This window comes from Loxodonta africana, chromosome 9 (genome assembly GCF_030014295.1).
Source record: "Loxodonta africana isolate mLoxAfr1 chromosome 9, mLoxAfr1.hap2, whole genome shotgun sequence".
Taxonomy (NCBI): Eukaryota; Metazoa; Chordata; class Mammalia; order Proboscidea; family Elephantidae; genus Loxodonta; species Loxodonta africana.
Genome location: NC_087350.1, coordinates 42,965,509 through 42,982,379, shown reverse-complemented (window position 1 = coordinate 42,982,379; position 16,871 = coordinate 42,965,509). Strand labels below are relative to the sequence as shown.

The 16,871-nt window shown below is 47.4% G+C and overlaps 1 protein-coding gene across 1 annotated transcript in view; it reads left to right on the top strand.

Annotated features, from left to right (window-relative positions):
• Window positions 1–16,871, top strand: part of CFAP77 (cilia and flagella associated protein 77) — a 169,251-nt gene that overhangs the window by 139,859 nt on the left and 12,521 nt on the right. Inside the window, exon 5 of the mRNA XM_010587547.3 lies at window positions 92–193. Within this exon, the coding sequence (XP_010585849.2) occupies window positions 92–193 (102 nt within the window). The remainder of the gene's footprint in view (window positions 1–91; window positions 194–16,871) is intronic.

The window sequence follows — 16,871 nt, the reverse complement described above, 5'->3', positions numbered from 1 at the left end:
CAACTCTCTGCCCTGCATGCCTCCCTTCTAGCGTGGGCCTCCCCAGGTAACCAGGTAATCCTCTTTACTTTTGCTTTTCTCTGGCCTGCAGGTGATCCTCGGGAAACTGTACGAGACCAGGAGCTGTCAGCTGAGAAAGTACAAGCCGCCAGTGAAGCTGGATGCGCTCTGGCATATGCCTCACTTCCAGAAGGTCAGAACCTACCTCCATTCTCCCCTTCCTGCGCCCAGGGCAGAAAGTTGGTGCCTTGCCTGGTCTATTCCTGAGTCTCTGTGGAGTTTTGTGAGCTTCCAACTATTCATTCATGGTGACCCCATGTGTGTCAGAGTAGAAGTGTCCTCTGTAGTGTTTTCAAGGCTGTGACCTTTAGGAAGCAGTTCGCCAGGCCTTTCTTCCAAGGTACCTCTGGGTGCGTTCAAACCTCCAACATTTTGGTTAGTAGTTAGTTGAGCACTTAACCATTTGCATCTTTCAGGGACTCGGAATCAACACGACAGCAAGTGGTTTGTTTTTGTTAACCATCCATTGGCATAACAACAACTATAATCATAGCAATAGTAACAATTCACATTTTTTGAATATTTCCTAAGTGCACTGAGCTAGGTGCTCCACTTACATTATCTCACGGAATCTTCACTCCCTGAGGAGGAGCTGCTGTTACCGTCCCCACATACAGATGGGAAACTGGCCTTTAAGATGACAGATCTCTGGCCAGCTGCAGAGCTGGTGTGTACGTCCACCCTGAGGGGACAGTATCTGGGCCAAGCCTCCCTATGGTGGTGGAGTTGTCTGGGGCTGGGGACTTGAGGCTGCGCCAAAACCAAATCTTCCACAGGGCGGTGTCCCCATGGGAGCAGGAGCATAATCTACTGGTTACTGACACAGGTATGTGACAGGCACCCAGATTGGTCCAGACAAGGACCCAGGGAACCCGCCATGCTCCGGCCCTGGAACTGAGCCCACGTTCACACAGCCATGTAGGGGTTTATCTTCAGCAGCTTTTAGCAGGAAAGAACAGTGTAAGAGCCGGGGGTGGAGGGGGGAGGGAGGTGGCAAAGGGTTGGGGGGTACTGTGCAGAGGAAGGGAAGTGGGAGGTTTGGGGACAGTGGCTTCAGGATGGGAGGGGGCTGCGTGTGCCCCTTTCTGTCTAGCCACAGAGGGGCATGCCGGGCCCCCAGAGAGACAGCTGCGCAAACAGCATTCCTGGCCAGCCCAGGCCCAGGCCTAGCACTGTGTTGCATTAAACTGCAATTTAGACAGTGGAGGGGCTGGTGCCTTCCTGAGGCTAATGCACTTGAACAAGCTGCGGAGCTTCACGGGAGAAACCTGCTTCACCCCCCTTGATGTGGCCTCTCATGTCCTGCCCAAATTGGCCTCCATCAGCATATGTCAGTGACCATTCGCCTCGCCGCCTGTCAGCCTGCATGGCCGCCACCTCCAAGCACGCAGCGTGCATCAAGGGAAGAACATGACTGAGTGTTGTTCAGGAGGTGGAGGGAGCCACGGAGCACCAGAGCCCCGTGCACCCTGGCCCTCTAAGTCGTCACTCATCTCCAGTTTCTCTATTTCTCTCTCGATTTCCCGCCATTTCTCAACAACCTCCCTCCTCTCTTCCTTCTCACTCTCACCAGTTTCCTTCCACCGCCTCCTTCCTGGCCCCTCGTTCTGTTGCCTTTCCTCCTTTCTCTCTTGTTTTCTCCGATGTTCATGTGACACAGGCATCCAGGATGCAGCCCGGGGAGGGACCAGGACCCACGGCTGTTATGCCCTCCTAGTGCTCTGCTCTGCGGCATCAACTCCTGGCCCCATGCAACCCCTTCATCTCCCATTTAGAACCTACCCATAGCTATCAAAGTAATGGTCAGAGAAGGATGCAGGTGCTACTTCCCCCAACAAAGCAAGGACAGGGGCTTCTCTCCCGCCCCAGCCCCTTCACCCCCAGAAGACACCTATACTGCTGTGTTGGGAGCTCCGGGTCTCACACGCCTTTGTAGCCTCCCAGTGCCTGGCCCATAGTATGAGCTTAAATGCATAAATAAATGAATGAACTTCTGCCTTCAAAAGAGAGGGTTTGACTAGCTGCCCACAGGTCTCTCCCAGTCCTTAGATTGTTGTTATAAACAACAATAATGAAACAGTAAGGATAACCTGTTATTCAGCGCCAGGCAGAACAAACATCATCATTCCCACTGGGCAGATGAGAGTCAGAACGGCATGTGTCTGCCTCGCCCAGGACATGGCTGGGCCTGGAACCCAGCTCTGTGCAACTGCAGGGCCCAAGCTTGTAGGCAGTACTCACTGTGTATCACAGAATATTGAGAAAGAGGGTAAAAATGCAAGTCCCAGTATGTATAGGGTGTTTTTCATCTTTTCTGAGGACGTTCACAACTACTTCTTGGGATTCTGTGAGGTAGAGGTGCCGCCATCACCCCTGTCCTACTGACTGAGGGAAACAGGGACTTGCGTGAGACTCCTAGAGCAGGACTCACCCCCCAGCCCTATCCTGTACAGCCCAGCAGTGCTGCCATTACAGGCACAACACTTAGTCCCCTCAGTGTCAGGAAACAACACCAATGGATTTATGGAGCCCTTACTATGTGTCAAGTGCTGGACATGCGTTATCTCATAGGTATGATGTACCCATTTGCTTATGTGGAAACTGAGGCCCAGAGAGGTGAAGGAATTTGCCCAGTAAGAAGGGGATCCCAGATAGAATCTGGGCTGGCTAACCCCAAGGTTAGGCTATGATGCCTTGCAAGGACTCTTTCTCTGACCTCTCAGCCCCCCACAACGGGCCCCCCCCCTTCTCCATTGAAGGGCCATCTTCCCCTTCACGGCACTTTTCAACACTGCAATTAATTAATTTGGTGTGGAATTAGTTGTTCAACTTCCACCTTCCCTGTAGAATGTGAGCCCCACAAGAATCATGCCTGTGGTGTTTCCTGGAGCCTAGCACGGTGCATAGCACATAGTAGGTGGTCAGCAAATGTCCGTGAGATGAATGAATGAATGACCAGGACAGCCCAGAATGGAGGAAGAATTTAAAAGTCATTCACAGACCTGCTGAAAGCCTCCTTCCCAACCCAAAGGCTCCAGCACCCAGCATCTCTCCTAGCCACAGATTGGGCCTGGGGTGACTCAGAAAGCCTCGTGCAGCCAGGGTCATTCCTCCCCCGACGGGTCTGCTGCTGGCATCCTGAGCAAAGCCCCAGGAGGGTCTTTGTGCCTTGCGTCCTTACTGCTCCGCCTCCCAGTCCTGCCCCCACCCAGACCCCATTGTGAAGGGAAAAAGTGCTTCCAAAAAAGTTGAACCTGTCACAGTGATGGATAGCCTAAATGGACTCTCCCGCTCACGAACAGATGTCGATGCTGAACTCTGTCAGAAATAATTAAACACCTTTCACATGGAAAAGCAGCAGGCCTGGGTGGAGGCCGCTTCTCGGGCTGGGCTGCATCTACGCCCGAGCAAGCTGGCTTTCTGCACCAACTCTGCCAGCCACTAGGGGGGTGCTCCCAGGGGCTGCTGAGAGCCCCGCTCGCCTCCGACACTCTGTGGCACATACTTGGGTCCTGAGACACAGAGGGACGGAGAAAAGGTGAAGAAAACACCCCTCAGCACAGTTCCTTCTATCTTGCCTCCTCGCAGCATCCTCCCAGGCAGATGGCTTGGAAAGCATCTTCCTTTTCTGGTCTGCGACTGGCACCTGCTGCAGAATGGCCAGTGCCCGGACAGAGTGAGGATGGGTCAGCTGACTGCTGGCAAGTGGCCTTCATGTGGGGATGTTAACACTGTGCCCCTGGGCTGCTGAGGGAGCGGAAGGGGCCCTGAACCTCTGTGGGCCTCAGTTTCTTTATCTGAAAAAGAGGGGTGGGACTAGTTTCTTGACGGCCTCCTCCTGCAGGAAATTCTGTGATTCTAGGTCCACTAGTCATGGAACCATGTAGGTGGGAGCCGGGGACTCTTGGAGGGGACACACCCCAAACCCAGAGTGAAATGTTGTGGGGGAACAGCTCGAGCCCTCCCTCAGAGTCTCATCTGGGGACTAGATGTGAACCAGCCACTGAGTGGAGGAGGTGCTGGCCTTTGGGCTGACATCCTCTGTGCACAGGGCATGGGGGCTGTCTAATGCCTTCACCAGTGCGTGATGGAGCTAAAGGAAAAGGGGGGTGTCCGTGGGGAGGAAGAGGAGAAGTAGGGTGGTGTTGAGGCACCCTGAGTGTGATTCCAGGGTCGGCCAGACCTGGATCAGATCAGGACCCTGCCACTCCTTACCTGTCAGGTGACTGTCCTTGAACCCAGTGGCTTTATCTGAGACCCAGTTTTCTGTAAAATGGGCCAGTGCTGATTCTCTGGCAGGGTTACTAGGAGGATTTGGTGAGCAGATGTATGTACCGGGTTTAGTACAGTGTCTGGCCCATGTTATGACACTGCCATGACAGTGGTCACAGTTTTTCATTGAGCACCTTTGTGCCCGGCTCTGTTCTCGGCACTGGTGATACGGTGGTGAACAAGCCACCTTAAGTTTAGTACTGCTGCTGCTGTGTTGCTGGTGACTGGTGTGGATGGGGTGGATGGAGGGACAGGTGGCTGCACAGGTGGATAGCTAGACAGGGGACATTTGGTGAAGCTACATTCCCAGGTATCCAGTCGTCGCAGGTTTGAAGACACCAACCTCAGCTGGCAGCCCAGGTCTGGGGTGTGGAGATGATTCGGCCACATCAACCATGACCACAGCATGGGCTGGCTCCCTGTATTGGCTTCCTAGGGCTGCTGTAATAAAGGAACACACAGTAGACAGCTTATAAGAAGAGAAATTTATTGTCTTATGGTTCTGGAGGGCGGTAGCGTTATTAGGTGCTGTCGAGTCAGTTCCGACTCATGGTGACCCTATGTACAACAGAACAAAACTCTCTGGTTCTGTGCCATCCTCACAATCCTGGCTATGTTTGAGTCCATTGTATGGTAGGAGTCTGAATTCAGGGTGTTGGTGAGGCCAACCTCTCTCCAAAGGCTCTAGGAGAGGTTCCTTTCTTGTCCCTCCCAGCTTCTGGTAGCCCCAGGCGTTCTTTAGTTTGTAGGTGTGCTTCACATAGCCATCCTTCCTCTGTCTGTAGGTCCGCCTCCTCCTCTTTTATAAGGATACCACTCAGATTGGATTAGGACCCACCCACCCTACTCCTGTTTGACCTCATATTAACTTAACTGATACCAAACCCACCGCCATCGAGTCGATTCCGACTCATAGCGACCCTGTAGAATGGAGTAGAACTGCCCCACAGAGTTTCCAAGGAGTGCCTTGCGGATTTGAACTGCTGACCTCTTGGTTAGCGGTCATAGCACTTAACCACTACAGCACCAGGGTTTCCACTTAACTGATAGCATCTTCAAAGACCCTGTTTCCAAGCAAGGTCATATTCACAGGTACCAGGGGTTAGGACTTCAAGATATCTTTCTGGGGGACACAATTCAAACCATAACACCCACCCTCTTCACATGCCTTTTGCAGAATCCTCCTCAGGGCTCTTCCTAGCAGATACCCCAGCTTGCCCAGGACAGTCCTAGTTTGGGCCTGTTGTCCAGGTGTGATTATTAATAGCACCCCCTTTTGCTTGTAAAAGGACCTAGTCTGAACCACACATTCTATGGTCAACTAATATTAAGCCATGAAAAGCCGATAGTTTCTCTTTCTTTTAAAAAGGACTGCCAGTGACTTGGGACAAGTGCTCCTGAAAGCTTACGGCATTGCTGATAACATGGTGAAAGACTGGCTGCAACCAGTGAAGGAATGGCTTAAGTACACGTTGGTAGATTCATGCAGCCATTAAAAATAATGATTTTGACCTGTGCTTATTGATACTTTAATTACATGTTGTTGGGTGGAAAAAACTGTTTACTTAATAGCCTGTGTCGTGTGGCCCCCTCTTGGATAAGAGCCCACGTGTATATCTCTGTACATATCCGTGCATGTGGACAGACGTCTGGAGGGAGGGTCTTCCACATGGTAACAGCGGTGATCTCTGGGGGTGAGAGGTAGGCTGATTTTTACTTTCTCTGATGCTCTTTTCTGAATTGTATGAATTTTTACTATGAGTCCATATAACTTTTACAAAACCAATAAGACTATTAAAAAAAAAAACTAAAATTTCCTTTGGGGATGGGGATTCCATAGCCTTTCCTGGGTGCCCTTTCCAATGTTCAAGCCCCCTTTCACCCAGTTCTTCCCATTGTCTCACTGAACATTCATGTGCTGCTGGCCAAACCCAGTTTTTCATATTCAGTTTCCATCAGGCATAAAATTCTGAGGCAAACGCTGTACCCCAGCAGTGAAGCCTGCTGACTTCCCAAGTTTGGATCTTTATGGACACATCCATGTTGTTATTGGGGACCCAAAATCCATTTTACAAGGTATGTTTGCCCAAGTATCTCACAGTTTCCTGCACATGCCATCTTTCTACCCCCCCCCCGCCCCCACAGCCCTTGTCTCTCCTCTACAGCCCGATATCCACTGACATTACATAGTCATTCAGTCACTAAAGTATGAACAAATTGACTATATTTTCATTTGGCTTTTGGTTTCAGCCCCACTGCTTTAGAATAATGGCCCAAGCTATTAAGCTAACAGTTTGATTTACAAGCTCTTGTGGTCTGAATGCTGGGATCAGACCTCTTTTTTTGTGGAAGACTAACCCTGCCTCAGGTCTCCTGGGCCCCAGGCTCCTTCACAGACCTGGACTATCAGCACAATCAGCCAAGCAGTGACACCCAGACGCGGTTGATTAGTGAAAGCTGCTGAATCTAAGAAAAGGATTTTCTTTTCCACCTTTAAGCTCTCCTACAAATCATAACTGGCTGGGAAGTTAACTCTCTGTTAAACCCCCAGAGCAGGCTCTTAGCCTGTCCATGTCGCTACCTCCACCTTGCCAAAGGGCTTGCACAGTGAAAATAAAGAGAGGGCCACTCTCCACAAAGATGTCTTCAACCCCAAAGTCATGCTTTCAAGGCCCAGGAAAGACAGAACCCCAGATCACCTGCGCCTCCCAGAGACCTTGGCACCAGCGATGTATTTTAAGAATCCTGTCGCTTTCCTGCACTGGAATAGGAATTACCCTGTGTTTCCATGCAGGGCACTGAGCGCAGCAATGGAATGTGTCACACATGGAAACAGGGCACTGGAAAGAAAGACTCAGAGGCCCTGATGCAGTTGACATCTCTCCCCTAAATACAGATACCCCCTCATTATAAATCGGATCAGTATGCAGAAAAGAAGGCTCGCTGAAGGGATAAAAGCAAGGGCTTAATTGGTTTTACATAATCCCTCGTCGCAAAGGTACAGCCTTTTTAGGCACCTGCTCAGGAGGTGACATTGTTGCTCAAATACTGGCAAGTCACAAATAGGCAGAGCTGGAGATCTGGGTACTGGGATGAGAGGAAAGGCAGGAGAGAAGCAAAGTTCCGAGAGCAGCAGAAACCCAGGTCCTGGAGGAAGATGTCAGATGTCTATGGTGGGGTCCAGGGAGGCCAAGAGTGAGAGGCCCTGAAGCTGGTACTTCTAGCAGGACTGGTCCTGTAACCCAGGGGCCCCAGCCTGGCTGCATATTTAATCTTCCCAGCTCCTGAGGAATTTCCAGTTGAATCCAGAAGGTCCTTCTCCCTATTGGGTGTGAAAGTACTTCAAATTTAATTTTGAAAGTCAACCAGAAAATAGGCAGCTTGTTCTGGCAGTCAGGAATATATTTCTAATCTCTAGAGATAACTTGAATCTCATGTTGAATCTGGGAAGTTGATGGAATTTGGGGAGTTTTCAATTTCTTCTTCTAGCTTCCAGCTCATCCCCCAAGAGATTAAATCCTTGAGGACCTAAAGGGGATCCCACTGGCTTGAGGAGGAGTTTGGGCTAACCTATGCCACCTCTGCAACGACTTCCTCAATGTTCCCACTTGTCAGCCTCAGTCGCGGGCACTAACATGGTTTGTTGTGATGGGAATCCAAAGTTGTAACACATGGCCAGCAACAGGTTCTAACTGATAAACAACATCAGAAGAACTCAAGTTTCATTCAAAATGAGCTTTATCAAAAGGGCAAGTGACATGATTAACATGCTGGCATATCTTTATATCTAAAGACCACAGGCAACAAACACGATCTCACTGATTTCCCTTGGAGATGCGAAGTCCATTGCCTTCAGAGATATACGTGGCAAGAAAGTAAGACCATAGGGATGTTCTTCTGGCTTCTTCCCTTCCTCTCCTTAAAGAGATCCTGGGAAATGGTGCCTTAGTCCTGTGCAAAAAATGTGGGTAGTTTGACCAAAGTCACAGTTGAATGGCTGGAAGTGTACAGGGAAGGGTATCAAGGAAGCCATTCTAAAGACGGAGTTCCTATATGGCAGTAATAATAACAACATCAACAGCTCCCACATCCTGGGCACTTCTTCCATGTCAGGCTGGATACTTGTGTGGATTATCTCATTTCATGTCAACACTCATAATGACCCCATGTCATAGAGGTATGTCACCCCAACTCAGTGATGAGGAAACCAAGGCTCAGAGGCTTAACATCACTTGCCCAAGGTTAATAACTAGCAAGTGGTAGAGTGGGGACTTCACCCTCTGGCTGGCTGCCTCCAGGCCTCAGGCCCTGGAAGAGCCAATAAATACCAAGCTCGGGAGTCAGAGAGAAGCTAAATGCAGGATCTATGAGGGGACGTGAAGGGCAGTCAGGAATAAGTGTTTTTATAGTTGTCCAGAGGGTCGTGGCCAGCCCTGCTCTGGCTGATTTAATCCCTTGCAATAAACCAGATTTCCCACTGCCACGAGGCCTTTAGACCTTGATAAGATTAAAAAAAAAAAAAAAAAAGCATCTTTTAAATTGCAGTTTGGCCCCAAGGCTAAAGAGGACGGCAGCCGTTGATCTGGGATTCAGCCTTGCTTTATCAAAAGGGACAAGGCAGAGACTGAGCAAAGTGAGAGGGCTGAGCTGGTAGGCTCGGAAGCCACACAGACCAGCTTCAGGTGTCAGCCTACCATGCACCTGCCTCTGTTTCTGCATCTGTAAAGTGGGGATAATAACAGGATCAAGTACAATTGTGTATGCAAAGCCCTTGGCACAGACCTGGCCCAGGGAAGGTCATGGAGCAATTGAGTCTCTGGTTGGGCAGGGTCTTAGAGTCGGTTATGGTAGACCAGTAGTTCTTAAACTTGGGTGTGCCTAGGATGTCTGAGAAGAGGTTAAAATGTAGATTTCTGGGTTCCACCCAGGAGTCTGGCTCAGTGGGTTCGGGGTAGCCGCCAAATCTACATTTTCAGCAAGCACCTGCCCCAGCTGCATGGGCCAACATCAACTTTGCCCATATGCAGCTATGTTTTCTTTGTTTAATCTTTTGTTAATTCTTTTCTTTGTTGTTGTAAAAACATAGATAATATTTGCTTATACAATTATGTTTAAAATATGTATTTACTATATTTACTTTCATATGTTTGATGTGACATATGTTGGGGGCTTCAAAGGAAAGATGTCTCTTAGAGACAGGCTGTCATCTGTTAAACAGCTCTAAGGGTAATAAACTTCTTTCTTAAGTTCAGTTCAAATATGCCTCCTTCCACCTTCCACCTCCTGGTGTGTTTCTTGCTTCTGGAACCCCACAGAATCATCTGCTCCCCCTTCCCTGTAACAGCCCTTCGAATACGTGAAGTCAGACACCACTTCTTCATAAGTCCCTAGGTTTCTATGCTCCTTGTGGCACAGAGCTCTGAATGTGGGCAGGTTGAACCCTGTGTGACAATGACGGTAGGCAGCTCAGACCACGTGGTCTCTGTCACTCAGCTGTTACATTCTCCACCTTCATCCTGATCCACCGCCATAGACCATCTGTCAATTTGAACTGCATTTCTACATGCTTTTCAAAGAAATGGTGGTTGAAGATGTCCATCAGTGCCGCTTGAATCATTTAATACAAGAATCTATGTGAAAATTTCCTACTTGAGGGCAAATTCAGGAAAAAATTGCAGTCAGGTTTGTATGCTAATAATTGTAATAATAGTGGCAGCCGCCATGTCTTAAATGTTTACCCTGTGTACCAGCCATCATGCCAAGGGCTTGGCACACAATGACCTCATGGGATGGGTAGTATTACCCTCACTTTGCAGTTGAGAAACTGAGGGCCCTGATCACATGGCTGGAAAGTAATAGGAGCTCAGATCTTTCTGACTCAAAACCTGCATTCCTCACCACCGAGCTCCGCTGCTGTCCCTTCTTTTGTTGAAAAACCTTAGTTCACTGGATGGAATATGCTTCTTTTTTGCCTCACGTCGCAGAAATTGACCAACAGTCAGAGCCTGTTCAACTCAGGGACCTGAAGGTTCTGTACTTTCTTCATATAGTCTGTTTTATATAACCCTTGAATCTCTTATTTAGAGACATGTGTAATCAGTTAGGCCCCTTCAAGTCACTTGGAAAGAGAAGCAGTATAAACATTGAAGAAAATAAAACACAACACCTCTTCCACTTAGAGGTTAAGCTAAACAAAGCAGATGGAAAGGATCTTCAGGATGCTTGAATCTTAGATTCATTTCTAAGGGCTCTGTTGTCTTGTCCCAAGTTCTTCATCTATCCATCCATCCATCCGTCTATCTATCAGTTCATCCAGTTAACCATCCATCTATCCATCCATGCATACATCCAGCCAGTCAGCCAGCAAGCCAGCCATTTGTCTGTCCATTTGTCTATCCATTCATCCATCCATCTGTCTGTCAAGCCAGCCAGTCAGCCAGCCAGCAGAGATTTGTTGATGTTTACCTGGTACCCGTAACAGTAGAGTTACCCAAGCTGTTTGAAAGTCTCCTGTCTGCTGATATTGCCCCAGAACAGTGGCAAGAACGTAGCACTAATATTCTTGTTGTCTGGCTGAGGACATGTAACTCTAATATTCCTATTTATAACTAGAGAGAATTGGCCTCATCAACCACGGAAAGGTTCTTCTCCTTCTTAGATGAGATACCAGAAAAAAATTCTTCCTGTTCATTATTCCAATCAGAGAAAAGGAGAAAAACACCACCAAACCCCACCACAGTGCACCCCACCCCAGTGAGCTGTGGACACCAAACATCTGAGTGTGTCCCCAGCTTCCCTGGAAGTAACACAGTAGTTGTTCAACAGCCTATATGAATAAGCGATAAGGTACTGACGGACAGGCACTGTACGGACAGCTCAGCAAAGGACTTAATTTGCAACCGAGAACAAAATCAAAGACTCTGTCAGCTGAGGCACCGTGCGCCTGGATAACCACCATGCACTACCTGAGAAAGCACTGTCAGGTAAATTTCCAGAGAAAGTAATTAAGGAATCCCCGTTGTCTAAATTCAGCAGCAAAATTTGGAGCTCTGAAATTTGATGCTCACCAGGGATGTGGTGTCTCCTCCCAGCCTGATCCTTCATCAAAATGAACAGTGGAGGTTTATGAAGGGATTGTTGGTATGTTCCCCCTCCCTCCCTAAGATGCCCTTCCGGCACACTGTGTGGGTCTGCATGTGTTGTCTTGTCAAAGATGCAGGAAGCATCAAATGAGGTCGCCGCTCTGAGACAGGGGTAAGATTAATATACAAATATATAGACCTCTCTGAGGTCCAACAAGTGCCAATTAATATTTATCAAGTATGCATGGTGTACCCAATACAGAGAATCAACATGCAAAACATACAGTCCCTGGCATCAGGGAATCTACACTCTAATTCAAAAGCTACAAATAGATGCTTTGTGTGATTGGAGGCACCCACCCTGGTGGGAGAACCCACCAGGAGTTTAGGTTAATATTTATAGCAAGTGGAATCTTCTTCCAGAGACAATGTAAAATTCTCAACCAGACATCACCAGCATCATGGCCGCCATTGGGGGAACATTGTAGAGAAGCCATCCCAAATCACCAAGGACTGTTCCATTTGCAAAGACTTCTCGGAAGGGTCTCCATCAACACTTGTCCTTCACTAACTTCCTTCTTAGCTCTCACTTGAGGTTAAAAGAAAAGAATAAGTCCCACTGCCGGTTGAAGATCAGAATCTACCATGACCGTTCATACCTTGCTATTTCTAAGTGGGGCCAGCAGGCTAAGGCAGGAGAGGGGACCCCACTGGTGTACCCCGCTGCTCACTTGCAGGCTGAGCCCCTCCAGCCAGACCCCTCACCTGCCACCTCCCAGAAGAATAGAGCCAAATAGACTCCCATCATCTGGGCTCTGAAAAGAACAGGGGGATCTCCCCCTCCCAGCAGCTCAACTTGTCAAGGCATTTGTTGACAACCCCATTGAAAACAGACCTCACTGCAGTTGTGAAGTCTCGTTCTGTCTCCCATTCACTCCTTTCTCAGACAGTTTTTGAAAGGCAAAAAGTCTGGAAAACACACGCACTCTCCCGGCCCCCACCCCCATCATACAGAGGGGGAGCGGCAGCAGCTTGGGTGAGCTGCAGTTGACGAGTTTCCTCACCTGGCCCCACAGTGCACCGCCTCCAATTAAATCAAAATGGTTTGTTTTTAATGGTCTTTTACACTGACAAGTGGGCGATCATTTTGGGCCCACTAGCTGTCAGGGAACTGAGGCAAATCCTCCGTTGATAATGCCCAATGCTTCCAATTAGGAGCCGAGGCCGCTCCTGGCGCGCTAACGATTCCCCAGCCATCCCCTAGGCCCCTTTGGCGCTGGCTGTTTCTTCTTGCCTCCTCCGCCGCAAATTACTGACACAAAACGAAAGGCCCCGCGTCTCCTCCGCCACGCCAGGCCCGGGCCCTGTTGGGTTTAATGAGCCGATGGAAGTTTCGTGGCTCCGGCACTAAATTCTTTTCTTGTTTGACAGCTGCTCGGCTAAGGCGAGTGTTGACCTTATAAAAGATTTAGTGTTTCTCATTATTTTCTGTCAAGCGTCACAAGTGATGGCTCTGCGGTTATCATTTGCATCCTGGTGTGTGTATATGTGTGTTGGATGGGGGCTCCAGGATGGAGATGGGGTAACAGGAAGGGGTCTGTCTCTCCCCTCATTGTATTTGGCTCCTGCACAAGAATCTGCAGCATGACATTCTTCTTGGGCTGAGGTGTTTCAAAGAGAAGCCAAGATGCAAAGCCAGAGATAATGAATGGGTGGTTAGTGATGGCTTCCAGGCCTGCAGGACACAGCCGAGGTGGAGGCAAAGGAGAAAACCCAGTGCACCCTGAAGCTGTTGGACTCCCAGAGCCTGTATGACAACAGCTGAGCTAAGGGCAGGTGTGCTGGGCAAAAGGATGGTCCAAGCTAGACTTGGAGCTTTGGAGAGCTTCGGAGCCACATTCAAGATTTCATCAGAAAGAACTTATTACCAGGGAAAACTTATTACAGACCCCGTTTAAAGCCATCATCCACAAGCTTACTCCCTTTGCTCTGCACCTATGTAAGGACTGAATGGTTTTAAAAAGGAGAACCTTTTTTTTTTTTTTTTAATGACACACATTATTCTCCCCTGAGATGGCTATGGCAGCATTTGTTAGTCCTGATTTTTTTCCTGCACCCACGCCAGATTGGGGCTGCTCTATGTATAATAAGGCTCTTGAGATTTCATGCCCCAGCTCCTTCACCAGGCCTCCTGCGGGCCTTCCCCTCCCATCTCTTTCCATCTTGGTGTTCTTCCCCTCAATCGCACCTACTCACTGGCCGGCCCAGATGCAGGTGACCTGAGGTCACCGGAGAAAGAGAGAGAGTTAAAGGCAGATGAATGGGGATGTCTCCTCCCTGGATTTTTATATTCATGATTGTTATTTTTAGTTAAATTGTCTATATTCATCATTGTTACTGTGGGAGACTCTGTTTTGCTCTCCTGGGGCAAAAACATGGCACTGTCTCCCTCCCGTGTCCATGCAGACCTTACTAATCAATCACTGCACACTGGATTCAGCCTGAGAATATTTTATAACAGAACACTACTATCACCCATCATCAGTCTATGAAAGCTGCTATGTGAAATGAAACCTACACAACACCCTTGCCTTTGAGGGGTTATTTCAATAAATAGCTAAGTATTCTAAAAATTATGGTCTTTTTATGGTACATTAAGGTGATATTTATATAAAAAGAAGTAAAAAAAAAATAGCTCACTGAAGAAAAATAGTTAAATTTTACTTCATCAAAATTAAAAACTTTCATGCTGCAAACAACACCATAAGAAAGTGAAAAATTAACCCACAGAACAGGAGAAAATATTTGCAAATCATATATAAATGACTTGTATCCATAATATGTAAGTAACTCTTAAAATTCAATAATAAAAAGATAACACAATTAAAAATGGGCAAAGGATATGAATAGACATTTCTCCAAATACATACAAATGGTCAAGATATACAAATGGCTAGTGAGCACATGAAAAGCTGTTCAACATCAGTAGCCAATAGGGAGATACTACTTCACACCCACCAGGATGGCTATAATAAGAAAAGACAGACAATAACAAGTGTTGTTGAAGAAGTGGGAAAACTGGAACCCTCATACATTGTTGGTGGAAATTTAAAGAGGTGCAGTCAATTTGGAAAACAGTCTGACACTTTCTCAAAAGGTTAAACAGAGTTAGTAGATGACCCAGCAACTGTGCTCCTAAGAATATACCTAAGAGAAATGAAAATATACATCCACACAGAAGCTTGTATGTGAATATTCGTAACAGCCAAAAGTGGAAACAGCACAAGTATCCAACTGATGGATAGTTAAACAAAATGGAATATTTGACCATAAAAAGGAAAGACGTACTGAAATATGCTACAACATGGATGAACTTTGAAAGTACTTGTTAATATTATAAAAATGTTAAACAAGCCAGACACAAAAGACCATATGCTGTATGAGTCCAATTACATGGAACATCCAGAACAGGCAAATCCGTAGGAACAGAAACTAGGTTAATAGTTGCCAGAGGCTGGAAGGGAAACGGGGAGTGACTACTAATGGTACTAGTAGGTACAGGGTTTCTTTCTGGAGTGAGGAAAATGGTTTAAGCTTAGATTGTACTGATGGTTGCACAACCCTGTGACTATTTGAAAAACATTGAATGTGCACTTTAAATGGGTGAATTGTATGGTATGTAAATAAAGCTATTTTTTAAAAAAGTCAGGCCACTTGAAAAAAATAGCTCACTGAGTCAGATGAGGGAGCATTGCCCAAATTCTGTCTTTGAAGTCTGAGCAGGGTGATAATTGGCTTCCATAAAATAACATGGCCCCCAGATGGTGAGAGAGGGTCGTGTGTTTCCTCAATTCCTCCTGATTATCCATTACATCTCCCATTTACCTGAATCCTATTAAACTTAGAAGCTGAAGAAGCAGAGATGGACACTGACCTGGAAGTTTGTGGGAAATTCAGAAGCACGCCCCACCTTGGAACTGGTGTTACCATGGTCGATATATATATCAGCATCGAGCAGATAGATTCATTGTTCAATCTTTATTTCAGGTGCTGCTGATTGTTGTTAGCTGCCATCAAGTTGGCTCCAGCTCATGGCAACCCCAAGTAACAACAGAACAAAACATTGCCCAGTCCTGTGCAATCTTCATGATTGTTGGTATGCCTTGAGTCCACAGTTGTGGCCACCGTATATTTTTAGTGCCTTCCAACCAGGGGGCTCATCTTCCAGCACTATATCCAACAACATTCTAATGTGATCCATAGGGTTTTCTCTCATTGGCTAATTTTCGGAAGGAAATCGCCAGACCTTTCTTCTTAAAGGAAGGCTGCCGAGTAGCCTTAGCTAATCCTTGAGAATGTTCTAAAGATGTTTGGATGACTTGTGGAAACAGCAAATTGATTCTCCCTTCCAGGCATGAGTGACTATCTTCAGCCTCAGAAATATTCAAGAACCCTACAGCCCAAACCCCACCTTCACACAGACCCAGATTCCAGTTCTGGCTTTGCCACTCAGTAGCTGCCAAACCTTGGGCCAGTGTCTTAACCATCCTGAGCTTCCGTTTCCTTTCTTGTCAAATGGGGATGATGTTTCTCCTCCCAGAGGCTGTTGCTCTGCCCCACACACCTGACCACAGTTTGCTGCGGTTGTTGCAGTTGCCATTTTAGAACCCATACTAGACCTTGTGGAGAAGCAAGAAGTTTGTTTTCCCAGCCAGAGTTTGGATGTTCCTTGAAAACGCGGTGTGTGTCAGCGGGGAGGGTCATGCCCCTGTGTTCTTGCTCCATCTATTTTTGGACTACAGAGAAATTAGAGCTGGTAGCAGAATAACAATTTAGGAGACCAGATATCTCTAGGGAGATTGTTATCCTCATTAATTACTTAAAATACAAACCTGCTACATCAGAGCTTAGGGTCCTGCCTGTTTGCCCATGATGTCTTACATGGATTTGTGTCCTACCAGGACCTCTGACCTCCAGCTGCCCCGAACTTGACAGAAATTACTGACCTGGGACTGATCCATAATTTTCAAGTGCCTCTCATTAAAGTAGACAGCCTCTCAATCTTTTAAAGCAAAATCTCTCTCCCAGTCACCTGAATGGTTGTCACTTAAAAAAAAAAAAGCAAAACTAAAATCTCTGTGGCTGCCTTTTTTTTTTTTTTTTTTAAGCTCTTTGGCAGATTTTTTTTTAAATCTGGCTATTTTTTTTTCTCGAATCCTCTCTTTTGCCTTTTTGGTCCACAGACTTGGCACTGGGAAGCTTCATGTCCAGGCGTGGGACCATCATGTGACTAATGAGTCGGGGCTGGAGAGTCAGCTGGACCAGCTGCTCCTGGCAGTGGGATTGGACCAGGGACCTAAACTCTAGGAGCATCACGGAAAAGCTGCTCAGCCCATGAATTTGTACAGCAGTGGTGTATCGGGCATCTCTCTATCTTCTCTGACGCACACCAACTAA